The following is a 27,446-nucleotide window of genomic DNA, read 5'->3' as shown; positions in this document are numbered from 1 at the left end:
CATTTGAAGTAATGGCAGTCATTTTATCACCCACAGCGGCGTTAGGGCTGTCAAAAGCTAATCACATTAGCCTTTATTTGCTTGTGTGAAGAAAGATTTGAATTTAAAGCAATATTATAAAATGTATTTCCTCCTAGTGACAACACTGAGAAAGTTAAACCTCTGCAGTACAACAGTTTGCATGGGCTCTGTACACTGATCCACTGAGCCTTGTGGGAGGGGTGGGGGAGAGAAAAAGGCCCATTCTCAAGTGTCTTCACAAACAGCCATAAAACTTTAGAAATGGGATCTGTAGGCCTCGTGACTCTGGTTACTGAGCATTGCTGAGGCTGTAAAGTACTGTAGCCAGGGAGCAGAAATGGCACAGGTTTCCAAAACTTCTGCAGCAATGGGCTGTTCTTACACCATTTAAGGCACTGTTTGTGATCTGTGGGTGTTCTTTCTTTCTTTTAATAAAAACAACCTTCATACTGAAAGCAAAAGAAGAATCTAGCTAGCGAAGCATAATTTATAACATCCTTCTATGTAAATAATCAAATGCACAGTATGGTTTAATTAACATCATGCTGTTTCCTGTGGGCTTTTGTTTTCCTATGAACTTTGCCTTTCCTGAGCTCTACTCTGAATGAAACTAATGAAGTGGAACTGGGGAGTAATGATGACAACTTTGGAATGCTTTTTAGCTTACTCCCACACGCTCTCATGCTTCTGATTGCTGGTGTAAGATTCTTTTTCCAAAGAAGGCTTATTCAGAAAATGCATTAAGCATTTATTGCTCAATATTAACTAACATGTTTCTTTCTTTCCTTGTAAATAACAGAACTCAAGAACAAATCAAGTGTCTGTTAACTACTCTGGCACAATCACGGGACTCATAATCCATATGAAGAAGTATCTTACTGTATAGTAAGAATAACAAATATCAAATGCAATTCTGTAAAATATTTTTTGTTATCAGTTCTCATAGATGCAGTTATGCCTCCTCAAAGGCACATACATACCACTGAGGTATACAGCCAATTAGTGTGAACTGCTCGATGCTTTTTTTTTTTCCTTTCTGTTTTGGTTCTTATCCCCATCGTTAGCAGCAGCAATAGGTTGAATGTTGCAGCAGTTATCAGCCTGGGATCAAATCCCATACTGCCGTGACTGAAAACTACTATCAAAAGTGGTAAAGATATCAGCGTGGGGATTCCTAAGCAAACATCCAGTTGGGCATCCAATATACTTTCCATTAGATTAAGCTGATTCTGAATAACCACTTAACCGAACAGAAAGCTGACCAGCAACTTGGGGCTCTTCAATACCTATCATTAGTTCATGAAGTATGGCTTCTCATATTTTTGTCCTTGCAGGTAGTGGGTGCCCTGCTGGTTTATTTCACGTGGTCCTGGCTGGATTTCTGACAACTTGTGTAAACTTCAATCACAAGGTAAGTTTCCTAAACACATTTTTAACTTGAGTTCCAAAATTAATATTTTACTCCATTTAAAAAAAAAAAAAAAGAAAAGCTTTATTTTCCCAGTCACCTTTATTTCACTAGAAAAGTATAAATTACTATAAATACAGGTATCAGCAGTATAAAAACTAGATTGTCATCCATAAAATAAATATTAAAACAGTCATAGCAAAAAGTACCTCTGAATCCCATCACCAAGATGATTTGAATCTATAATACATAAACAGTTGATTTACCATTTAATTTTAAATAAAGTTCAGTAACTACTGCTCCTTACTCAGTGTTTGCCTGAAGTGAGTTACTATTCCCTCAGGCTGAAGTATTTATCCTAACACTTACTTGGAGCCAACAGGCTACCCTGTCTGTGGAGCTGTAGGTGTAGTGTAATCCAGATATGCTTTCCATATGGTTAGCAGCTACCTACTGCAAGAACATTAGTGGTCACCAATGTGTTAATTTGTTTACTGCTGATTGGATATATCCAAAGATAAACAGACCACGACAGTTTTATCCAAGAAGTGCAGAAATGGCAGTAGCATCTTCGTACCGTCTGAACTAACAATCATTTCACCAGTTAATAATGTTGTAAGAAGGTCAGATAATTACAGGTTTTGTTTCATAGAAACAGAAAAATGGTCCTTTTCATTAGCAAAGGACATATTTTCAAAACGAGTATTTTTCTTCTCCTCACAAGTACTGTAAAGACTTCTGGCTCAGTAATGCTTATATTTTGAGAGTGCCTGGTCAAATCAAAGATCCATTTGATTCTAGCTGAGAAGAATGTATGAGGAGGGTAATTATGTTGTAATAGATCACCAAAATATTCTTCCAGCCTCCAGACACTGGAGACAGGGGCTTCCTGCTATCTGTGGCTTTCTTTTGTTTGTTTTTAAATCTGTGACTGTCTAGAACTTTGGTGGACTCAAAGATCCATTAGCTTCAAATTTCCTGTACCAGAGAGGCTAAAGGCTCCGTCCTTTTTTCTGCCTTTGAGTCTTCCACGAGTATCCACAACAGTTTTCCTTTAGACACCATTAAGTGGTTCTTTTTCTCTTGCAGTTTTTGCTTTTTTCTTGCGTTTACACAGGATCACCGCTAGGACAATGGCCAGAGTGATGACTGCAATTGCTACCACTGCTATGATGATAAAGACTTCTGCTCCGTATTCTGTAGAGTTGGGGAAAAAAAAAATAATCCGAGGTTAAGTTATCAGAGACAACACGTCACAGCGCTACAAATCCTTACACTGAACTAAAATATGTACCATGGAAGTAGAATGGTTACCCTAGTGTGAACTGAATTTGTTTTAGAATGAATTTGTTGAAGTAAAGCTTTATTTCATGTGGTTCACAGTGGGTTTTAATCTAGATAGTACAACAAAATAAATAATAAGAGTAGGTCAAATCATTCCCCCAGTCTCTGCATTATCTCTGTGGAACCAACTCTGAGTATTTTTTTTTTCTAGGTTAGAAGCTAGAAAGTACCAATAAAAGATATTCTTATTTAAATTGTAACTTACTAGAATTTAGCTACTGTGATATTTAAAAGCATATACTTTAGATAATAAAGTTAATTAGAAAGCAAACTTCATAAGAGGTTCTCTATTTAAAGTCCAAGTTGCTTCATCTAATGGAGAGAAAACAAGCATGATAGTATTGTGATACTATTTAATAAGTATTTAAGACTTTATACGGAAGAAAGTGTTATTCTGGCCTGAATAACACTGGCTGATTCACTGTCTGCTCACATATATATGAGAAGTCAGTCTGTCAGCTGACATGGCAATATAACACTAAAGAGAGTCTTAGCCTCATCAGTACTTTTGAGAGAATAAATTTCAGTTCAAATTACAAGTCAATGGAAATGCCTGTCATTCAGATTTCCAGCACTCCTATGCTTTAGAAATAATCAACCACTTGCACTCGCTGTGGGATCACTTGTATCAGGTGGATTCAAGGGAAGCAGTGGGGGAAAAAAAACAACCACACAAGAAGCCAAACAAATAAAGAAAATAAAGCTGAAATCTAGTGATGAGACTTGAAACTCTCGTGACCAGTCAGCAGCTCTGACAATTTAAAACTGAAACAAAGCAGTTCAGCAAAACTCTACAGCCAACTCCAGCTAGCTAAAGATGGTGGGTCCTTATCTAATGGTGTTCTTCCTATTAGTCTGTGGTCCTTTCGCTTACATAAGTTCATTCGTAACTTAGGCATCACACATTACAGAGTTATAAAACACATTCAAAACTGAAGTGTCTTTCTGTTGGAATGCTGAAGGCAGCGCAATGCTCTTCACTAGATACATACCATCTAAAGTAGTTCTTCCTACAGTGGTACAAAGCACTGTGCTTTCTTGACCATTACGATTTTCTCTGCGAGAGGGAATGATTCCCTGTATGTAGAAGCAATAGCTATTTTTGTTGTCAATGCTTACATCAAACGTATTGCTTTTGGTTGTTGTATCTTTCTGTAAAGAAGAAAACATTTATCATTTCATGTCCTCTGCGAAATTACGAGTGCTTTTAAGGCAGCAGAAAAATTATATAGCTGTTATGTATCTACAGAATATGTAGAAAAGCAGAGTAAGGCCTCACCTTTCCAGAACTTTGATCTTTCCAGTAATAGAGTTTGTATTCCAGGTCGTGTTTGAAAATATCTCGAACACTTTGAAAGCTTCCGTTAGGAAATGTATATGGTGTAAGTGGATCACGGAGCACAACACGCAGTTTGGAGTCTTTTTGTGTGTAGTTTTGGATCTCCGGTTTTCCAATAATAGCTAAAGAAGCATTTTTCAGAATTAAAACACTGGCATCACTTCTTTTTCCCATTCTCGCTTGTTCTACACTTCCACTGTTTTCTACAAAATGTGCTCTTTCCCTCCCTTAACTTACTTCCCTTCTCAAACAGAAGAGTTTACTCAGCCAAGACAGTACTGGTAGTAACAAGTATCTGTACCTTGTACACAATGCTGATAAAATGGTGAACAGTGAAGTGAGAAACAAGTATTGGCTAAAATCTCACACACTGCTCTGCAACAGGGAAATAAAGCTTTATGTCTGAATGCCATCTTCTAAGACATCAGTAGGGCTACTGAAGAATCTACAGGAGCAAGCTTTAGGCCAAATCCAAATCTTGTTTAAGTCAATGAAAATCATCTTGAAAGGAAGCTAATGAAAAGATTTAATTGGGAACTCTACTTACTCTGATTATAAGGTGTGAACTTTTCAGAGCTTGCAAAAGGTGGTTCTTCAAAGTCGTCCTCTACCAAGGATTTTACAGATAATACATGTGCTGTGTAGGTCTCTTTTACATTCCGGAGTGCATCAGTGACATCGCACTCTGTTTCTTTAGTCATTATGCATTTTTTTTTGGTATCAGACGTCTCCCTGAAAAGAGTAAGAAAGAAGTGTCAGCACTAACCAAGAAGACTTTCACAAGCTACTTACACAGGCTAAAAATACTTTTCCCCTCAAACTGCATTGCCTTCCCTCAGTCAGTGGATTGGCATTGCAGGTATAGTAGGCTGAGAAGTAGAAGGGAAAAAAGCAAACAAACACAAAAACAAACCACTGTTCTGCGCTGATATGTTTCACAATATGTTGTAGAAACAAGTTAAAGAAAACAACAAACATGAGCTCTAGTAATTACAGAAAGATGCTTTTGGGGTTTTTCGTCAGTTGATTTATGAAAACAAAACTGAAAATAAGATATAGTAATCACTTTGAAAATGTTATCCCTGTTTACAGATGCATCTAAAGATGATTGCCTAAAGCAACATGAGTTGTCCTAGGAAGCTCTGCTGCCACGTATAGTAATCACTTAATCTAACAGTGCCACCTCATTTGTGTCACTTGTATTTGCATCTATGCAGGTACAAATGTCACTAAGAACAAGACACCAGCAGCAATTTTAATTGCAATATTACGTTACAGAAGCAAGAAAAAGTACTGTAGGAAACACGACCTCTATGAACTTCTCTTGATTCTAAAGAACAGAGGATTTACTTGAGAAGTAATGAATAAGCCACTGGGAAAAAAGTTTTAATGGCCACTTCACACCCTAATAATACCTTGAAAAAGGACAGAAGAGATCTGATCTTGGTGATCAAACAAATGTACATAAAAGAGAAAGAAAACATTTGAGTGCAATTCATCTATAGAAACATCTTGTCTAAAGAAGTTCCTCTGTATCAGAGCTATGCCTGATTCTATGCTAAACCTTGGGCAAACAGACTTCAATATTTCGTAAGCAAAGTAAACTCCAGATTCATAAGACATTTCAACTTGCACAGTGCAGGATAAGGTTCTGTGTCCACACTTGGCTCTTTGTAAGACTGAGCTCCTAAGCTAGGTTGTGCCATTCTGCTAAGGGCATGCTTTTAAGTCTATTCATTTAATTGTTCTCTTAGCCTAAAGAATAAAAGAGCGCATTAGGCCATCACGTTGGTATTTCATCCATTAGTCATGAGACTGCTCTCATTTCTAGGCAACTTTTCTACACAGAAAAGACTACAGTACCACATCTTCATTACAAGTGGGAGAGCTGATGATGCAGACTCCCTTCAGGGTATGTTTATTAATGATGTATGAATTAATACGGGAGCTAAGAATAGCACAGATTTATTGCTGAACTTCACAGAAGTTTCTGTGCAGCAGGGGTGTCAGACACTTCACACAGGCTGATACTGTTTTTATGTCTGTAGTCTTTCATAGCTTCTATAAAACATGATGACAGAGGAAGTCTTGACAGAGCTAGATGAACAAAGGTAACTTTTAGTATTACCCAGCTAGATTAAACATACATTATGGTGATTCACTGATTTGAAAATTCAGACTCATAATAATCAGACACCTCCAGAGATTAAAGAACAAAGACTCAGTTCAGACATAAAAAGGTGAAGTTGTGTCTAATACACGGCACGTCAGATCAAATGTCAGCTTCTTCCAGTACACTGGCACACATCTCCAGTGCAGCTGGAGACACACCTCACCCCAGGACTGAAATACCAATCTAAAGCTCAGCTTCCATTTCGGAAGTGGACAAAGCCAGAAACCTGAATCAGGTATTGTTACGGTTGGATTTATTGACACTTGGGCTGTCAGTTGTCTTAAAAGTGATACATTCTGTCTCAGAAATAATCGAACACTCCAGATACATCTCCTTCAATTGCCATTGATGCACACACCTCCACATCACTTACCCATGTATTTCTACAGTGTAGAAGTAACCCGATGGTTTTGGTTGCCACTTTAGTATGGTTTTAAAATTGATTGAAGACCAAGTTATATTAACTGCCGTTGGTAGTTCCGGGTTGCCTTTAAAAAGAGAAAAGGTGCCATTAGCTGTGTTATACGTAACTGCTGGCTGCCTGCACTACTGTTTAGGTAAAGGGAGCATTGCTGCTAAGCGCTGCTTAGGGGAGTTATTTCGGGCGGAAAGGCCCAGTCCTGCCCTTTGTGCTCATGCTGTCTCACCAAAGGAATGTGCCCTGGCAGAAGTGAGAAATATGAGAAGAAAACGATTTTCTTTTGCTGTTATTCTAACTCCGAGCTCGCTGAGATAACTCCACGAGTCCTCACTTTACTTTTCAGTCCATCACCTCTTAAGGACTTACAAAGTCTTGAAGACCCTTATGAGAATGTCTGAACCTCAAACAGAACACCCTCACATGAGAACACCCGAACCCCAAACAACAGCAGTGCGGTTCACATTCCCTCACAGTCTCTAATGCAGAAGGCATCAAGCTCGGCTCCCCTTCGATTTATTCAGGAAAGATGAACTATTCAGAACGCTGCGCTGCGCTGAGCACAGACAGCTCGCGACCTCCGTGCAGTCAGCGCGGGGCTGAGCCATCCCGTCAGTGCTCACTAACCGTGGCCTGCTCTGCCGCTCCGATTAGCTCAGAGCTGCCGACAAAGGAGGCACATCCCGCCGCTCGCTCCCGGTGCCGCTGGGAAGCCCTGCAGCACCACGGCTGCGGACACCAGGGTTCCCGTAGGAACAAAGCAGCCGCGGCGAACGAGCGCTCTGCCAGCGGTGCCGAACGGCCGAACGGAGCCCCGCGCCCACCCCCTCCGCCCCGACCCGCCGCTTCCCTCCCACCATCACCCACCGGCGGCGGCCAGGCGGCACAGCAGAGCACTCAGCAGCACGGCCCGCACTGCGGCGGGGGCACGCGGCATCCTCGGGGGGCGGCTCGGCGACGTCGCGACGGGGCTGAGCGCGGTGAGTTTCCGACGGGACGGGACGGTCCTACTTATATCTGCGGGACGAGAGGCGGGGTCAGGGAGGACGGGAGCGGGGCTGAAGGAAGAGCTTCGGCATCATCGAGTTGCGCAAGGTGGGACAGGGGGCTGCGAGGGGACGGCCCGCTAAGGGAAGGGGCCCGAGGGAAGGGGCGGCGCGGCCACCCGGGGAACGCCTCTCTGTGCACGGAGCCACCTGGGCGCTGCGCTGCTGGGAGTCCCGGCGTTGGGATGCTGGTGGGGCCGGGCAACGCTCCGGCCGCTGGTCCTGAGGCTCTGGGCTGGCTCAGGTCTCAACCCTGCAGCGCCAAACATCTGTCCGGCCTCGGTTCAGCACGCAGAACGCGACTGCTGGGCTCGCTCCTGCCCTCTCCGCACGGGTAATGGGGCTCTGCTAGGCTCCCCTGTCAGGATAGACAATAAGTAATCCCCCCTTCAAAAATCCCCAGACACTGAGGATTTGTCGCGGGCTCTGTGTCCCGACGTTGCCCGTACTCGTTGCTCCCCGTCGTGCTGCTTCGCCAGGCTCTCAACCCAAGTTTTGGGGCCCGGGCTCTGCTTTCACCTAATGCTCGAGCTCTAGAGGGAGCTGTGTTCGCACTCAGCGGGGGATACTTCTGCTGGGAAGGTGGGGAGCAGGCGGTGTCGTGGAACCTTGTCTGGATATAAAAGGGATAGGTGCATTTTGCAGCGTTGTGCTGGCATTTCTTTTTGTAATGATGATGGTTTTTACGAGGTCTTACACTTGGAAAATATGTGTAGGAGAAGAGTAACAGAGAAGTTACATATTTCATTGCCTTTCATGTTCACGCTTGGTGTACACTTAGCTGCGAGCAATCAGTTCTGTTTCATAACGTAAAACAAACACAATATGGATCTGGCTACAGTGGCAATTTCAGCCATAGTCTCCATTATATCGAGTGTTTCAAGGTGTGTCTAAACCCTGGATTTTTTAAATTACCAGCATACCTTCACTAAACCCCAGACACGAACCTGCTCATTTTCCTGCCTTGTTTTTATCAAGTTTCAGCACTGTCTCATTGCAGCTGTATGACAACATTACCTCAGCCAAAAAGCTTGCGTGCTTTCGGCTTTGTGCAGAATCCTGATCTTGTGTGACTAGATTTGCAAGGTTGTTATCTGATAAAATCACAGATGATTTCCAAAGGACATTACAAAGAGTTATTGGGACCCATTTATCTAAAAAGAGAAAAAAAAGGTGTTTCTATCAAACCTTAACTCATTTTTAACTCTGTATCCAGTTAGATGTCCTTGCATTTCAGTTACAAAAGAGGGGAAGCAGGCCAGCTGTGTTATGGAGATAGTCTCAACATCCCATCCTTGCTCCCATTTCCTCTGGCATGACCTCTTGTACCAGAGAGAGAGGTGAGGAACCTTCCAGGCCATCTGGAATAACCACCTTGACCAGTGTTACCTTGTTCCAGCAGCATTTCCCACTGCTCAGCAAAGCAAGGCTTTCAGCTGTGCTGTGGCATGAGGGAAGGAGGCTGCCATTTCAGCAGGGGTGGTGGGCTAACTTTGCCAATCTGGCTGTGCTGAGAGAAGGAAGTTGAAGGGAAAATTTGATAGCTGGGCGTGGGAGAGCAGTGTGGCTAGATCAAGTTGATGAGAGAAGGGGATGACAGACATGGGAGAAGCACTGAGACAGAGAAGAGCTGTTGCTGCCACCTCTGCTCTTCTTTCTTCCCTTCCATCTAGCCATGAAACAGATCTGACCAAAGAATAAGGATGGCTGTGCTGCCTAACTCCAGAAGCTAAACTGGGAAGTGAGAGGAAGCTGGCAGTGGGGCCGGGAGGTTGCTGTGTGGCTGTTCACTGGACAGTGGCACTCTGGGTCATACTTCCTGGCCACATGAATACTATTTCAACAGCATGTTTAAGACAGAAAATTTCCCACTTATTTAACAATATATTGCTACATGCAGGCAAGCATTATGCTGACTTAGATCTCTGGAAATTTCCCTCAACTTTTAGAATTTGGCTTCCATATTGGAATGTCAAAATATAAGCATCTACTGTGCATATATCTATAATTGATTTGGTCATCCTCTGCTCATGTTACAATTAGCAGAGAAAAGTATCTCCCCTAAAGTGAATTCCATATTTTCCTAGTGAAGATATCTAAAGCAAGTCACGCTAATCCATTAAGTATTGAAAAAATAAATGGAGATTTCTACCAGGATAATGCCAGGACGTCAGTGTGGCCTTATTGAATGTGCAGGAATCGTGCAATAGCAGGGGCTTGGCTCCCTTAGTGTAGGGAGATGACTGTTTCCACTCTGCATCCCTCTGGTGAGCTTAGTGGAATTCACTGTTGGAAATGTTTCGCAGATTAGGAGCAGATCCTGCAGATTTTCATTCTTTGATTTCATGGAAGCAAACCACACGCTGATTATGGGAAAGTTGAGGAGAAAAGGGAAACTAAATCTGTGAAATTCCTAGTCTTGGGAAAGACATATGTATTTAAATCTGTAATACAATGTGCTAGATCTCTAAACTGGTTAGCTTTAGAGATAGCTGATACCTTATTGCTTAGCAAAGCCAATTCAGCATCATGTGCTTTCTGTATTATGATTTATCATTTGCTTTATATGACATCCATAAGAGATCAGTTTCCCTTAGCTGATAGTTTCCCAACATTCTAAGGAATGTTTTGTAATGCTTATTAATGTTGTGAAATTTTGTAGCGCTACAGAACATTCATCATTCCATGCTGACATAAAAGTCAGCAATGTTGTCATGTCATGTCACAGAGAAAAATTCACCTATGTAAGATTTGAAATCCCTCAGAGATTTTTCCAAAATGGAATTGCTCCTAATATTTTTTCCTTTGGGTTTGATCTTTCTTTAATGCGTCTCAGTGACTCATATTACTGGGTAATGAATTTACATAAGCAATTAATTATATTTAATTAGATAAAATAGAAGCTTAGGGAGCAATCTCTGATACGGTACTTTCTTCTGTAAGTATCTCCTTGCAGAGCTGCCCTATCAGATACAGTACTAGAAAGGCACACACAGCACAGTCCTTTGTTCTTTCAATCCTTTTCAGTTCCAATCAAGCTTCTAAAAGGCAAAGACCATTCAAAATCTTGAAATGACAGCATGTTTACATCAACATGTTCTGCCTGTGCATGTAAATGTCTCAAATTTATCAACTTTTTAACTTTTTAAAAATTTATTACTGTACGTTGCTTTACAACTATTTTATGTATTTGCCTGACTTTTCTGTGGGTATGCTGAAAGTCTGTGGAGAAGTCAGGAACATGATATATCTTGATTTTATACTGTTTTCTTTTTTGTGACACTATCACAGGATTATGTTTTCTTCTTTTGTTTTCTTTTTCTCTTTTGTTTCTTTTTTTATGAGCAAAGAAAAAATCATATCTATTAGAAGTCTCCAGCGAAGATAAAGGAAACACAGAAAATTGAATTCAATATTTAGATAATTCACATATGTCTAAAAGTTGAGTACCTGACCTGTGAGAATGTTCTGCACTGAGGTGGGGGGTTATAGATTTAGAGTTTAAATAAAAATTGCTATACTGACAAAGTTTGTATTATCACACTTGTAACTAGGAGGATTTATATCACACAGTAGGTTTTGGTATCAGAGCCCATTTTTGATGTACAGAAACAGAATTAGTGTGATTTTTCTGATGCCTGTGGTAATCAGTGTTATTAGATTAGTGGAATGGAATGGAGAAACAACTCGTATACTTAAGAGCAGCGTTGTTTATACATGGAAAATTGTTTATTCCTGAAGTCCCCACACCAGTGAAATTCCCATTAAAGTAACTGTCTTGTTTATCTCCAGTTTTGTTATTATCTAAACGATGATAAATTATTTTGTGATTCTAAAACTGATTTGAGACTTTATTAAATCACATGTAGTAACAGAAAATAACAAAGCTATGCTGAGATAGTTAAAAATTTAAATCCAAATCTTGCAACCAGTTCCTCATCCATCAAACAGTTCACTCATCAAATCCATGTCCTTCCAATTTGGAGAGAAGAATGTAGGGAGGGACTGTGTCACAGGCCTAACTGAAGCCCAGATCATTGACATCATTGTCTTCCCTTGTCTATCGATGCACTTACACCATCACAGAAGGCCCCAAGGTTGGTTGCTTATCATAGAAGGCCACTCAGTGATCTTCAGAAGTCCCTTCCAAACCCTACGATTCTGTGGTTCACTGTGTGATTCTGAAATGGTTTCTCCACTTCCCAAGTCTACTTATGTGTATCTCACCTACAAAGGGTGTGGGCATTGCTATTATCAGTCAGCTTCTTAGCTATCCAGTACAATGTGATAAGAAGCATCACAGGTCTTCTCTAGAGACAAATTCTGAAGTGGTTTTCTTGAAAATCTTTACACTGGTCTTTGCAGACATAATCATTATACTTGAAAGTCATAAACAGTTTTAATTCAGCCAGCCTGAGAAGATGATTACAGCATAAACTCATGAGAACTAAGGCGTCAATCACATTCCTGTGTGTGGAGCAATCCTGTAAGTGGCCAGCATCCAAATGCATTCCTTCACCATATCAGAGGAGTCAGTGAAGTGGGGGCGAGGTGAAACTTCTGGTAACCTGCTTTTAGCTAGAAAGTCTCCGTGGTTTGTAGTAAAGTGCTGAACCCCCAAACCCAAATGTCTCCAGGAATTTAAAACAACTGTATCTTTACACGTTTTGAATGTACTGTGAGTCAAGTTCGGGTCTCTTGTGGAGCCCAAATTCTGGCATTTGAAAATGTTAAATGTTAGCTTTGAAACATTGTTCTTTGTTTAGCTGCTGTTTGGAGCTTCATCAACGTGTTTCAGTGGAACGTAAAGTACATAGAGGAAACAAGTTCTTAGGTTGAATGTTTGCTTTAGAAGAAAAGAAGAACTGAAAATGAATAGCTCGTTTATTCTGAAATTACAAAAGATTTTGCTCACAAGAAATGTGTCCTTTCAAATGATTCTACTAACAGCTAGGGATAGTCTATGTTTTTAAGTTTGAAAACTTGATGTGGAGTCCAATTCCGACTGTTCTTTCTCCATGGTGTTTAACTTAAAAGGAACATCAGACCAAATTTTGTTTCCTGCTATTATTCCTCATCATGTAAATCACAGAGGGTCATACTGACTCTTGCTGCTGCCAGCAGGAACATTTGGCCATCTCTTCCCAAGCTCCCATCTCCTTGAAGGCAGTCTTGTTGCTTCCTATGACAGTGTTTCCATTTCCTTACTTTTTCTTTTTTCCTCATGATCAGCCCTGATAAATTTCCTTGAAATGCTTTATTAAAAAGAAGCACAAAATCCTTTAGCACCTTATTCCAATCTTAAGTGTTACTTTCCTTTGTTCTTAATCTGGTCGGAACTTTAAGGCTCCAAGTCTTGTAATTGAAACATAAAATAGGGCTCGGCAAAGTAAATCTGGGACTACATTTTTTAAATATTTCACAGGATCCTTTTCTCCCTCTCTCCTTTAATCTGAGAGGCACTTGGCAGAGGCAGCTCTTCACATGCAGCAGAGTCTTGAGCTGAGTTATATCTCCTTGGAATTTTAAAATCTTGGGAAGAATTCAGCAGTCCTTTGAACCTGAGGTGTTACCTTTCAAACAAGTAGTACTGCCACTCAGACACAGTTGTTAAATGGGGGAGGAGAAATTCCAATAAGAGAGGCCAGATTTCAGCTTCTAAACTCTTGACATAGACCTTAAACTTTTCCTGCACAGTTCTGCTCCTGTCCAGACTTCCTTTCTTGTGTCCAATCTGAAACTGTGTCCCTAGGATCTTTCATTGCTTGTGGTAGTTCCTGCATCTTATAAAGACACACATCTTCTAGGAGAGACAGGAAATAGTTCCAAGAACTGGAACACAGACACTTTCTGAATACAAATGTGAGCTGCTTTGCTCATGGTTTGATTAAAGGATTGCTCAATGATTCAGTCCAACCAGGAATGTGATGAACCAGACTCACAAAAGCTTTAATGTGCTGCTTGAAAGAAAGGATGGAGACAGGCACTTTTTTGGTCTGAGCCTTGATGGCATAGTTTTAAGAAGAGTATAAAGAGTCTAAAAGCAACAAGGAGAAATACATAGAAGTGCATTTTCTTGCTACCAAGAAAGAAATAGGCAAGTTTTGTTCTACCTCTTCGGTTGTTTTGCCAGTGATCAGTGGTGCAAACTCCCATTTAAGAGAGGCAGGCGGAACAGTTTTTATTAGTCATTTCATTCATCTCTTCTCTCTGTCACTTGCAGCTTACATTCATAAATTGCCCTAATTTAACAAGGAGTGCTGTGAATATGAATGGTGTTAAGTTAAACTGACACACTACTTAGAATCTGTAGCAGCTCTGCATTTTACCTTCTGTTTGACATGTTTCTATAGCTTTTGCTCAGCAATTGATTCCCTCTGTAGCTATGTTTTTATCGTCCTTCTACCCAGCAGTGCTCTCCATCTCCATACAGCAGTATTTCACTAATTCTCCCAGGTTCTCTCTCTGTCAGTATAGAAATGGAAAATAACTGATACTGTACAGTTTAATGGAGAAATTTTAGTTAACATTAAAACCTTATACATAAAATAACTTCTAAAATGTTTATATACAAGACAGAATTATTTTTGTACACTTAGCTTCATATTTCCTTCAGAACAGCAGGATAAATTTTTTACATTAGGAGAAATTTTCTCAATAACTTGCTTTTAGACACCAGAGTTAATCCTTTGCCCATCATAATAATTTCCAGGTGTGATACAGCTGTAAACCATGACTGTCTGTGTGTTGCAGACTTACCAAGCCTCGTGTTGACTAATAAGTCTCTGTGATGTGGTAAAAATATGTGTGTGTTTCACTTTTACCACTACCAGTAGGTATAATCTGCTGCTGTAAGAATGAAAGATTTTTCATTTCATATGTGCTCAGCTATGAGTCTGCATTTACTCTGTGGCAGAAACTAGTCCAAGAACCATCTCTTCTCCTTTTCCATCTGGACAGATGAACCTTCTGAAAAACATCCATTTCAGATGCTTTGATACTGATACTTCGAAGTTCTACAGCACATATTTTAATGTATATGAAGAACCGAATATCTTCCTTTTTCATTCTCAGAACCCAGATGACATCAGCAATCAGCACCATAATTCCATGCTAAGTTTTTGTTTCGAAACTCAGAGTTTTGCTTTCCATTTGTACTTTTTTTGGGCGGAAATACTGCATGGCATGTTTTCTCATCTGCAGCAGTGAGTGAAAAGTCTGTAAGAGAGGCAGACACTGGATTTTTGAAGAGGCAGATGACACAACATCAGAAAGAGGGAAGTTTGGGGGACGTGGCTTTCCAGTGCACTAGGAGACTCTCTGTCATGCCCTAGTGCTATTCCAGGTCATAATTCAAACTGTTCTGTGTTAAATGCCGGTTACCATTCTCTCCCATATTCTCCATGCTTTCAGCAAGCTCAGTGCTTTTGCAAACTGTTTATTAGTAAGTTTTGAAAATAAAATCCAATATTTGGATTCTGCGGCATCATAAACTCACTCTGTAGTGTGTGGATGACTATATGGCATTTGAGCCATACAGTCTGATGATGCACGTTAGTAAAGATGTGAATCTAGATAATTCAGTTAGGACTGCTTTTTTCTTTTTTTTCTTCCTTTTTTTTTAACTCTTGTCTCAGGAAGAACAAAATACATTCCTTGTGTTTGTGAAAGTTGCTTGTTTGCTATATGAATTTATTATTTCCTTAGTTTTACTTTTTTTTACAACTACCAGTAAATCTTTTCTTTAAAAGGAAGTTTTTAAAAGGCAGGAAAAGACAAACCTGAGGAATTACATCATGATTCAAATGGATATTTCCAGACAAAAAACACGGTCTAATTAAATTTGAAGTTATATGTTTGCAGGAGCATATCCAACAGTGACACAGTCCATATGTGAAGTTAGTGCTATTTTGCTGAGTACTGCCAAGAATGAATTTCTCATTCTCCTTTTTCAGTATGGGTAGAACTGTGTCAAACTAAGAGTTTCCTCCTTCATAGATCACTTATAATAAATTCAGACTAGGAAAATAATAGAGGTACAGTTTATCTCAGTGTATTTATATCACTGCATTTGTTTTTTAACTCTTCTCCGGTCTTATTCTCCAGCCATAGTGCAGCAGGGATAGCATATAGTTTTGAGGAAGTAACAATACGAAGGAGTACACAGCTGAAACCACCACCAGGAATTTCCACAGGAAATTTGCACACATGCATCCCCTTTATAAAAATAAAACTGGTAAACATGCAAGCACTTTAAGAATAGAAACAGTTCAAATTATGAGTTCTTATCTGCTTTTCAATATGAACTATTTTTAATAATATGATTAGAGCAGGGCCTCATTTTACCATTATATCAAACCTTTGTAGGAAAGTAGACTGCTAGTAAAATGAATGTAATGTTTTCCTTTAGTGTTGAATATTTTCCCCCTGGATTTTCTAGGTTTTTTGAGAAATAGCATTTAAACTGAATAAAGGGTTAAGGGAGTAGCATACTGCACATGGACTGGTGTATCTGACCCAGCTGTTGCAGATTTGGTTTATTTTCAGCAGTGTAATTTCCTGAAGTCTGTATCTACGGACTTATTTAGTAAGCAAACTGGAGGTGTACATTACACTTGCAGGCAAGATAAGAGGTCAAACTCAGCTGTCCACCATCAACAGGAAGGTAGGCATGTGGGCTCTCTGGCTCACAATGAGGTCTGTTTTCTGCAGCCCCGTATAAATATTGTTTCAACTTTGAGTCCACAGGTATCTCAAGTTAGCAGCTAGCTTACTTGAACTTTGGTTGGGAATTACACCAAGTTTTTCCATTGTTTTACTTGAATCCACTCACATTCAAAGCATAATAATGCCTGTACCATTCTCTCTTTTTTTTCCTTCTAACTTTCTCTGTCTCTATTTACAACAACATTTCAGACTGCTTTCTCTACAGATGGCTTTTATTTTCCTACAGATACAGTTTTTTTAGTCCAAATATTTATTTGAAGTATCCATTTGAGTAAGTCTTCAGCTTTTCTTCTAAATCTTTGTTTACTAAGGCTTATATAAGTCTACAGACCTCTATTAATTACTATTAGTCATTGAGGGGAAAACACTCAACGTTTATCACTCTAAGGCTCTAATTGTCAAACTATACTTTACTTCACAGAAATCAGTATCACCTGTAATTGGTAGTGAGTCTCATTTACTTTGCCAATTCTTACTGAATGAACATTTTTCTCTTCTGTAGTTCAGCATTAACGCATAAAGGGAGAGAAGGGAAAAAAAGAATGTCTTCCTTGCTAAAATACTTAAGTCTCAGACAGAATTTTACATTCCTTTACCTTCTACACATCTCTTTTGTATTCAAATGATCAAAGTGAGGGTTTATAGCGTGTATAGTGTGTATGCTCAGATTTTGAGGGATCTCCCTAACTGGAATTTTGTAACTGCTTGAGACATGTCCGCATATAATTTTTTATCATATTTCTTGACTAAATACTAATATTTAGTATTTGGAGTATGTTATTTTCTATTTTTCTATATTATTTAGATAGTTTGAAGTTTATAGTAGAAGCACGTATTCAGTCTTAGTACACAAAAAAGTATTTTCATTTGCATTTAAATAAACCTCAGTCTTCATTTATGCATACCATATCAAAAGATCTGCGTTGCCAAGATTACCTGCAATGTTACAATAAAAGCATAGTCCATAAATCCCACTTGTTTCCTGTCATCTGCATAATGATTTGATAGTGTTCTTGGCTGCATCCTTACAAGCCACCAAGATATTTGGGGCAAAAACTTTCAATCCTAAAAATATGTTCAGCTCAGCAGAATGTAATCTGACCAGAATGAATTGATCCTTTGCCAAGAAACCTATTCAGCATAGCAAAAGATTTTAAGAAGAACATTTGGATTTTACTAATGAGGTTTCCCAGGGAACTGGAACAAGTGATGTTTACAGCCAAAGATTCTTCCTGGCAAAGCAGCAGCCAGGAACAATAGCAGCTTTTACACTAAGGCTCACTGTTGCTGCTTCAAAGGATCTGCTTCTGTAATGAAATTTCAGTTATATTTACCATCTGAAAGGAGGTACCCCAGAAGGAGAGTAGAAAACAAGATGTAAGTTTGCAGTTCCAGAAAATAGGCTCGCACCACAGATTTGTATAACTTAACTGTATTCTAATATAACCACTAACACTGAATTATATTATTTGAACTATTAAAATGTGCTCTGTCTCTGCCTTGCCTGACACAGCATTTCAGTAATCTGCAAGGGTTTATAAATAAAAAGTCTTTCAATACTGTGTGACTAGAAATGTTTGCTATATGGTTGTAGTGAGTACGATCAGTGCTACTCTACTATCCTCTCACTGGAAGGCAAATTATTTTATTTACCTAAATCACAAATTCTTGCCAGATGTGCATTAGAATTTTCAGAATTTCTTTTTTTTTTTTTTTTTGAAATAGTTCAGAAATTGTGTATGAGAACACACCAGACTTAAAATAGTACACTCTCTACCATTATTTCTCATGATAAAATTTTGTTGTGTTTTCGATAATTTGATTCAGAAAAAAGAAATATTTCTAAAAAAGCAATCTTCCTTTAGCCAACATTGTAAATGACATCAGATGGACAAGCTTCTGAAATGGTATTGTTAGTCTTTTAGGCACTAAGAATTTTGATGGTAAAAGCTGGGCCTCTGAGTGGCTGTGGAAGCCAGGCTGGAAGTAGTATCTTGCTGTTCTGACCTGCCAGGTTTTGAGGCGGTCAACCCGCAGTCAGTGGTGTAGATTAACAAACCACACCTTGGCCAAACATAGGAGGAGAAAAGTTCTTTCAAGTTGGAAGGAAGATAATGGCATTGTGGGTAAAGGACCTCCCCTGTCAGCTGTTTAGGGCAGCTACTGTCTGAAGATTCTGCAAGACCTGCTAAGGGGTGAAGCTTAATAAATGCTGTTACTGTAACAAAAGATAGGTGAGGGCGTAAGTTCTTTGCAATTAGACATAATTTCCTTAATGTTAGCATATTAAGCCAGCAAGTAGGATAGGAAAATAGGTGTCCCGTGAGCCTGATAAAGCATGGTGATGATGAGTAGAAGGTGTGTGCGTCACAAAGGAAGACAGAAACTGTTCTCCTTACCTGTCCCAAGCAGTCACCAAAGATAGAAATCTTTCCATATTTTGTAAGGGAGTGGCTTCTAAAAACTCTGGAGACAGTTAAAAGGGACTGCAGCAGGTTAGACTTCATAATTCATTAGATAAAAAGCTCTTACAGTACTTACCTAGTAATATTTTTTCTTCAATTTCTCTCCTTTACTTACACTACTATTTCCTTAGACATCTCCAAATAATCCTACTATTGTTTTAGGAATTTATTATCCTTTACTATGTTTTTCTTCAGTCACCACATTGGCAGTCAGTACCAAGTTTTAATTCTGTGACAACTATGGAGCTGTGGGGGTGAGCTGAGTGGCTGAGCTGTAGACCAAGGAATCTAAACATCTTGTTCCTGGATAGGGCACGCTGTCAGATGACTGTTCCTACAGCTAAGGCAGACTGCTCTTCTGTGGCAAAGTGCTCTTAGATTGAAATCAGCTCTGGTTTTGACTTTTTTCTTTTTTTTTTCTTCCTTTGTGCAGAACACCTATCCTGTATTCTTCCTTTTTAGGACTGCTATCACTTTCCCCACCTTCTATTTACAGCTAAAAGTTTAGAGCTGTGTCCTGTCAGTATGAGTTTTGTTGTTTCACTATGTTAAAAGTCAAATTTAAATTTAATAGTAACTTCAAACAACCCCCCCAGCCAATCCTGCATTACAGGGCTTTTGCTGACTTCAGGTAAAACTAAATGGTATGTTGGCTAACTTGAACCTTGGTGATATTTGAAACTCTAAGCTTGGAATGTTCGTAAGACTGAAAAAAAAAAAAAGAAAAAAAAAAAAAGATTTCATTGTTATATGAAAAATATGTGTTTGTAGTTGGTGAATTGCAGACAGTAACACAGGTGAGATCAAAATAAGATCGAGGGATTCTGCTCACCTGGAATAAAGTTATAAAAAAATGAAAGCAGAATGACAGAAGGGTAAGTTTGTCCTTTACTGCTGTAACAAGACAAATAGAACTGTTCCACCTTAGTTAGATAAGAGACATTTTTATTTACTTAAAGCAGTGCAGGTTGGGATTCATAAACTTGGTGAGACACTTCTGGGTGTGTACTGTAATAATAAATACACACCTTCCATTTAGGAGACTAAAAGCTCTTAGAGCTAATAAAGAAAATGATCAAGATAGTGAACTCTGTTTATTGCTTAATGACACTTGTTTGCTTGTGCTGCATCTGCTCATAGGTATTATTACCTTGTGTTTCAAGTGAAGATTGCAACAGATGCTTACAGGGATGTATCTGGGTGGGTGCATATACAGAGTTTCTCTCCAGCCTCATTTCATGACTCACACAAGGCCATACTGCAAAGCGTAACATGAGATCTCAAACCCACCTTTTTGCTCTAGTGAGCTAGGAATTATTTTTGCTAAAGTCTAGTGCTGCTCAGAGACCACCTGCCCCAGCCCTCCATCTTGAGGGGCAAGGTGAGAAATAAGGGATAGTTTCAATGCTGCAAATAGTCTATAAAACTCTAGTAGATGATGTAGTGACAATTGCTTGGTACAATGCAGCCTCAGCACAAGTGGAAACTCTACCGTCTAGCCCAAAACCTCTAGCTGTGGTTTGCTTACCCTAGCGGTTTATTTTCCCGTTTCTTCAGAATTATGTATTTTCTTGCTAGTTTTGGCAGTGATCTCCATAGTTAGTGGTTTTATTTCTTATCTTAAGTATTGCAATTGATTCAGCTGGTCATGTGCACACCCTTCCTCAGAACAGTCTCCCATAGGAGCAGGAATAAATGGAAAAGATAAGAGCCTATTACGACTTCAGAAGCATATCTTTTGCTTTGTTTTGTGCATATCGTCTACTGTATTAGTAATTCACATTAACCACAGTAGGCACTAGTTTCATAGAGGTGTGTAAACATAAGCAATTGTACTTGTCAAATAATGACTCTCTGTGACTTCATGGACTGAATTTTTACAGTCATGGGAAGTTGAATATTTGTGGCAAGATATTATTTATGTATGTATGTATGCATGTATTTATTTATTTATTGGTAATACAATTTTTAGATGAGCCATACAGTGCAAAGAGAATGAGTATCCAATTATATCACTCTACTTAAGGTACTTGAGAGCTCCCGTTGCTGTGGTAGATACACATAAAAACAGTGAATCAGATGATTGCTGAATCATTAGAATTGCAATGAAGGACTGTTAGAATGGGTACTCAGAATTTGTCCTGAAACAAACTCCTGCAGCAGCAATCCAAAACTTTACCAGGCCAGCTGTCACAAAACAGGACTTAATGTAACCCTGCTGTTCATTTTATTCCTAATTTACACTGTTGGCTTTGTCCTCTGTATCTACTGAATTACCTTTTGTGTTCAAGAATCCTCCTGTCAAAAGATTATTCGGTACTACCCAAGTATGGTTATAGCTATTAAAAATTGTACAACTGTATACTTTGAAGGCACACACTGGAAGAATTCTAACAAATAAGTTTGCAAACGTTATTTGAAAAGTGAGAGGTGTGGCAATACTTTCTAATGATATAATTTTTTAAAGCTTGTTTATAATGTTACTTAATCTCAGTTCAAAAGGTCTGTGAGTCAGAAGAAATATTGTTTCTGGTCAGGTAACTGTAACACAAAGAACATAAAGCTTTCAATCTGATCTGTGTTTCTTTAATAGCTGTTGAAATATACTGGCTACTTCGAATGGAAAATGAGTATGTGTCGAAAATGAAGTAGAATAGAGAGAAGACGAATAGAAGGACATTCAGATGAACTATTTTTCTACTTTAAACTTTAAAAACTGAGATTAATATTTTCAGTTTCACTTCACCCCTTTTCAACTAATGGAGGTAGAACAGGTCTTGCTCTGGAGTAATAAAGGCCCTTGGAGTAATATAACAAAATTAATGTTTATATATGGAGATGACAGAGTCTGGCCTTATAATTTAGGCTTAGGTTAAATGCTAACTAATCTAAATATGCACATGTTTGTTCAGTCCATTTACTAGCACTACAGTATTGCCTTCACTTGCAATCTGGGCAGACTAGTGGGAATGAGGTGTGATTTCTTTTCTCTGTATGCTGCTCTGCAAAGCCATCAGGGCCCATGAGACATGAGAAAAGAGAGTGTGGTAATTCAGAAATTTGCTCTTTAATTTTAGATGTCAAAATTCAAATACATTTGTCCTTTATTAAATAGCTGGATCATATCTATACTCAGGAAGGAACATCTTCAGGTAAGAGTGAAGGAATTATCACTGCATAGCCATGTTTTCCTTAATTCCTGAAACTTTCATGTAGTTGCAGGTGTTTGAGATGAGCTGCTCTCCTTATCTTCTAGAAACTCCATAGATTCTGCCTTGAGAACAGACAAAACACACCATGAAAAACACATGAAGCCAAAACAAATTGGTTCTTCAGTCTTAAAATGTGAAGCTTGCAACCTTCCATCAGTGTGAAAATTGCATCATTGTTTCAGAACTGTGAGAGAGAGAACAACTGCAAGAGTTTCAGGAAGCTCTCAGGATAAAGCGGAAGCAGCTCTTGCTTGGTGATGATTTGATGTCACAAGTGTGGTTCTCTTACAAAGGAACTTCTTTAACCTGGGGAGTCTGTTCCATTAAGGATGTGAGAAACACATGCCAGAAAATGTTTTCTTTACTAATGATGATTATTGCCTTTATGAAAAGCACCATGGAAAGATTTATTGAAATTACTATGGAAGCAATGTAGGTAGGCTATTGCTACAAGATGCAGTTCGCTATAATGGCATTCAGATAGAGGGCTGTACTGTAAGCTCTTCATTGCCTAATAAAGAGGAGAGAATATGCAGAGAAGACAAATTTTCAATGAATCAGAAACGAAATACATTAAAAAAAGAAGGAACAGTGATAAAAACAATTGGAGCTAAGTAGAAGTGGGGATTTGAAAGTGCTTGGTGCATGTTAAATGGTGTTCCTAATATTGCATGTGACAGGTCGTGTGTAGACATTGTCTAATAAGCATGGCAGATATCAGGCAGAAGAGAATGACAGGACTTTAATTGCACAAAACTCAGCTCAGTTAGTGATTCTGTGATCCTACAGCTCATACTGGGCAATGAAATTTAGTGACCAAATTTGGCAAATGAAGAGAGATGTTAAAGTTTTTTACTTACAAAGCTCAAGATTTTTTTCAAACCATTCTACTGATATTTGAGCATTGGGCAAGATCAGGTAAAGAGATTAGCAGGCCTGTAATACTGTAGAGGAAGTGCTAAATCACAGACTGAAGCAGTGATTGAGCACCTGGTGGAAGGCAGGGCCAAACCAGGGGATCTCAGCTGCATGTAATGCACCTGAGTGACTGAAAGGAGGGGAGCCAAGATCTACACCTTCCCAGACCTCATTTAAGGGCTGGCAGTGAAGGTGAGGGTATTTTTTTTGCTGGATATCCTGCTGTACTTGAAGCCTTCTAAAGGTTAGCTTTTTTTTCTTTTTCCCTTGTTTCTGTGTCTGCTTATTTTTCATTGCTGTAGCGTGGGATTTTGCTACCCTGCTGTTATAGTTGTGCTCCCCATTGCATTATATTGTTACAATATTGTTACAAATACCCTTTGTGTTTTCCTCTATTTGAGGGAAAAAAAAAATCTTAAGCACTGTATTTTCTATATTTTCAAGCAGTATATAACTGTGTGAGTTTTGAAACTTCAACATTGTTTCAAATGGAAGGAGCAGTATTGTTGAACTGGTGTTTTTTTTCCTCTGAAAATAGAAAATGAGTTCTTACACCTAGTGTAAATTGTGCAACCTCATACATTAATGCTAAGCCAGCAGTGACATTGTCTCTGAGTGCTGAGAACGTTTCCTCTGTAGTTAACTTTCCAAGTTGAAAATAAAATGAATAATTTAGTTTCCTGGAATGATAATCTCAGAAAATGGTGCCACAGGGATTGTTGGGTTAATGAAGTCACATCTCTGAACTGTCAAAGTCTGACTTACAGTTTTCCAAATGGGGAAATTTGATTAATTTCCTCAGAAAAAGGCAAATGTGTTTGTTTCAGTGTCACTCTTCTACGGTCACTGTTCTGTCACATAAAAGCAGTAAGCGTAAAAATATATTGAAATTCAGAATGTCCCCATTTCAAAACAGCTTTCTTGTTCTTTTGAATCCAGTGATGATGTTATAGAAGTTTGTTTTCCCATATGATTACTGGCTTTAATTCTAAATGTTTAACAGCTTTAAATTCTCTGTAGTTGTCTAGTCCTTTGAAATTCTTGCTATTAAAGCTTTCACTTTTCAATCAGTTGTTCTCTTTAGGTCTTTCCAGGCTAGACTGTTACAAACACACCTAATTATTCATGTCAATATACAAGGTATGAATATGAGTAATGATAATGCAAAATATTAAGATCCAAAAGCACTAATCATTTCAGTAGAAGAAAGTAAGAAACAAATAAAATCCACCTGTGGATGAACAGGTGGATATTAATTGGAGCAGCTGAAAACCAGTTGTGTTAACAAGAATGTCTAGCTAAGAACTCCTGCTGTATAGATCTGTCCAATAAGTATTAGAGTATACTGCACATACGATGCAGCTTGCTGTGCAATTAATTACTATAGTATCTTTTTAGTTGATTGTTTGAATTAACACCCAGGCTGTCATGTTGTATACAAATGCTGCGTAGAAAGTTTCTATGGTATTTTCTTTAGTGTATTGAAACCCAGATTATGTGAGTAAAACATAGATGCCAACCCATCCTGGTACTGTTTTTGCCTCTGTCTGTGATTCATGAGGAGGCTATCATCTCTATTCTCTTTTCTGTTCTTGGATCTTTCATGGGTCTTAGCAGCTGTTGACACATGGCATGGGCCTTTGAGAGAACAAAGGAAAGCCTCAGGAGGCCATTTTGCAAGCTAGAAGCTTGCTAGTGTGGCAGCCTAGAGGTCTGTGTTGTATGTGCAATGTGCAAGTACTGTGTGTTGCATAGTTCTGCCTGAGCTAGCTTTAAATAGACATTTAAAATAATATTCCTAACTTCAGCATTGCTAGAGGAGATCCATGCTTCTCCTTGTGTCTTGCTTATGTTGTTAGTGGTGGTAGGAGGCAGAGGTAGAGACATGCAGCTGAGTTGGGCCAAACATGCTGCACCAAGTAGGATGTAGGATGGGAGATGAGATGGGATGAGAAAAGAGACAATCATTCTACAGGACTGTGGTCTCTGAACTGTGGTGTGGGGTGAAACTAGACATCTTAACACAGATCATTTAGTTGCTTTTGTAATTAGAAATAGAGCATTAAGAGATGCTTTTAAATGGAGAAGATGCTAGAACCAGCTCAGTACCTCAATTCTACAGAGAAGATGCAGCTTCAAAATGATTTAAGCAGATATAATTTAGTTCTGCTACAACCTTAATTCACTCACTTGTCTTGGCAAATACATTTGTCTGATCCTTTAGAGGAAAAGTTTTGCTTTTTAAACTGTTAGAATATTGATGGCACAAACTAATAGTTTTCTATTAGCCTGGCTTTCAGACTTGACCCACTATAGATCAGACCATGTAGATTCAGTTTACATTCTAACTCTGCTGTTATTGTAGCAGAGGCACAACTAAGGCTAACAATTACAAGAGGAATATTTGTAGTCCTTCCTTCCAGGTGAGGATTAAAAGGAAAAAAGAACAAATTAATCAAATTAATGTTTTGCAATACTTTCAGTCTCTTTCCTGGCTAGACACATTGACTGTTTTGACTCACAGAATAAGAAATCACTATCTTTTTCCAATTGTTTCACTTGGCTGTGTTTTTGAATTACTCAACCATCTCATTGTTTTTAGTTGTGATCCAGCATAGCTTTTAAAAATAGTATTAAAAAAAAAAGAAAAATATATTTTCATTTTTAGTGTAATAACACAAATCACTGTTGTAGTAAAGGGATCATTTAGAATTTAAGGAAAGTCTTCCTTAGTTCAATAATAAATTAACTCACATTGTTTACTTCCTTGATGTGAAGACCAACAAACAATTCCTTCTAGCCTAAAAGAAGCTTCTTGCTTCTGAGGTGGTTCTCGTATATCTGCAGAGGCGCTCATAATGCCAGCTAATGCTTGGAAATTGAAACTTGACAACCTTAAGATCAGTAACAAAATGCAAATTTTTGAATGGTCACTGCAAAGTAGAATGTTACACATAAGCATTATATAGTCTATCATAATATTTGAGATTATTCTTCAAGACAGTGTCACTAAGGCAGATGCCAATGCTCAGCAACTTTGTTTTAACTTTCAAGTTTTAAATCTTGAGGACTGGTCTAGTTTGTTTCTTCTACAGAGCACTGGCGGTTAAAGTGGTTGGAGTTCTACCCTATTCCTCAGACTAGATTTTGAGACAATTGATCTCAGATAAAATTGATCTCAGATAAAACTCCTGGCCATACGTCTTTGCATCCTGTCTGTACATCTAATGGAACTGGTGTCATGTGCTATATGCAAATAACAAAGCTTCACAACTGATAAGCAAATTGGTCAAAGCACTGTAGGAAGGGTGACTTGTTTAATAAATAAATAATAAAAATGTGTGGTGACTTGTTTAATAAATAAATAATAAAAATGTGTGCTGTTGAAAGCTTCATGATAAATACTGGTATCTTGGAAATGTAATCTAGTAGTCTGTTTTACTTGGAACAACTAAGCCCAAAAGGTTTAGTCCTGAGCTAAGAAGGCTGTATAAGTCAGTGAAGTACAGGGTTGTAATGCCCTACAGAATACCAGACATCTGTTCTGGAAAATGTATTAATATGTGCTTTATTAATGCTGCTTTTTCCCTATAGTTTGTTGTCACTGTTTGCACATTGTTAAATGGCAGTAACTAGTCTTGTGCAACCCGCATCGCACCATCCAAAGAGAAAGGGCAAGTAATTGGAAGTATTTTCTTCCCTCACCTCAAAGAGAGAACTCTGTGTTCTGTGCTTCTGTGTGTACTCGTAGGTGGGTACAACTGGTTGCTTTTGCATAGCTGCTTTCTTGAACACACCTTCAGCTCTAACAGGTTAACACTGTACTTAGAGATGTACTCATTGGTTTATTTTTCAAGGGATTATATGGTTGAGTTGCATTAGAAGTTCAGTTTGCTGTATCAGGTTCATATACTGATGACTGATGTATTGACTTAAATGACGTTTTTCCTTATGAATTTCTTTTTAAACAAGGTTAAGTTTCACATAGTAGGTCAAATAACATTTTTTTTGTGTAACTCTACTGTTGAAAATCTTTAGAGTGAGTGTCATAATGTGTTCTGTTCACCACAAACCCTTTCCATTATTTCTGCTGAAAATACTCACTTAACTGTTGTTCATGTCTGACTTTTGGCTGTTTGTCCATAAAAACGGAGTCAGATAAACATGTATTGATTTCAAAACTTTCAGAAAACTAATTCATCTAACTAAATAAATTCTCATCTTGTTAAGGGAACTTTTCCTGTAATTTCTCTGGTGATTGGGAAGTAAAGTTATTTCCCTTTCACTCTGCACAGAGCTTTTCTTCCAGTACCAAAATTCCTATTTCTCATTTCCTTCTTGTATCATCACATCAGGAAGTTAACTGCACAAAAAA

The 27,446-nt window shown here is 38.6% G+C and overlaps 1 protein-coding gene across 1 annotated transcript; it reads right to left on the bottom strand.

The window, feature by feature from the left end:
* Positions 1–1,512: 1,512 nt before the first annotated feature.
* F3 (coagulation factor III, tissue factor) lies at positions 1,513–7,776 on the bottom strand. The gene is made up of 6 exons (XM_015870025.2): positions 7,571–7,776; positions 6,659–6,773; positions 4,660–4,844; positions 4,053–4,234; positions 3,766–3,925; positions 1,513–2,626 (listed from the first exon to the last, which is right to left on the bottom strand). The coding sequence occupies exons 1-6, from the start codon at positions 7,638–7,640 to the stop codon at positions 2,484–2,486; spliced, it is 855 nt and encodes a 284-aa protein (XP_015725511.1). The 5' UTR covers positions 7,641–7,776; the 3' UTR covers positions 1,513–2,483.
* Between the last annotated feature and the right edge of the window lie 19,670 nt (positions 7,777–27,446).

This window comes from Coturnix japonica, chromosome 8 (assembly GCF_001577835.2).
Source record: "Coturnix japonica isolate 7356 chromosome 8, Coturnix japonica 2.1, whole genome shotgun sequence".
NCBI lineage: Eukaryota > Metazoa > Chordata > Aves > Galliformes > Phasianidae > Coturnix > Coturnix japonica.
The sequence above is the reverse complement of the archived record's forward strand: the minus strand, read 5'-3'. Positions and strand labels throughout refer to the sequence as shown.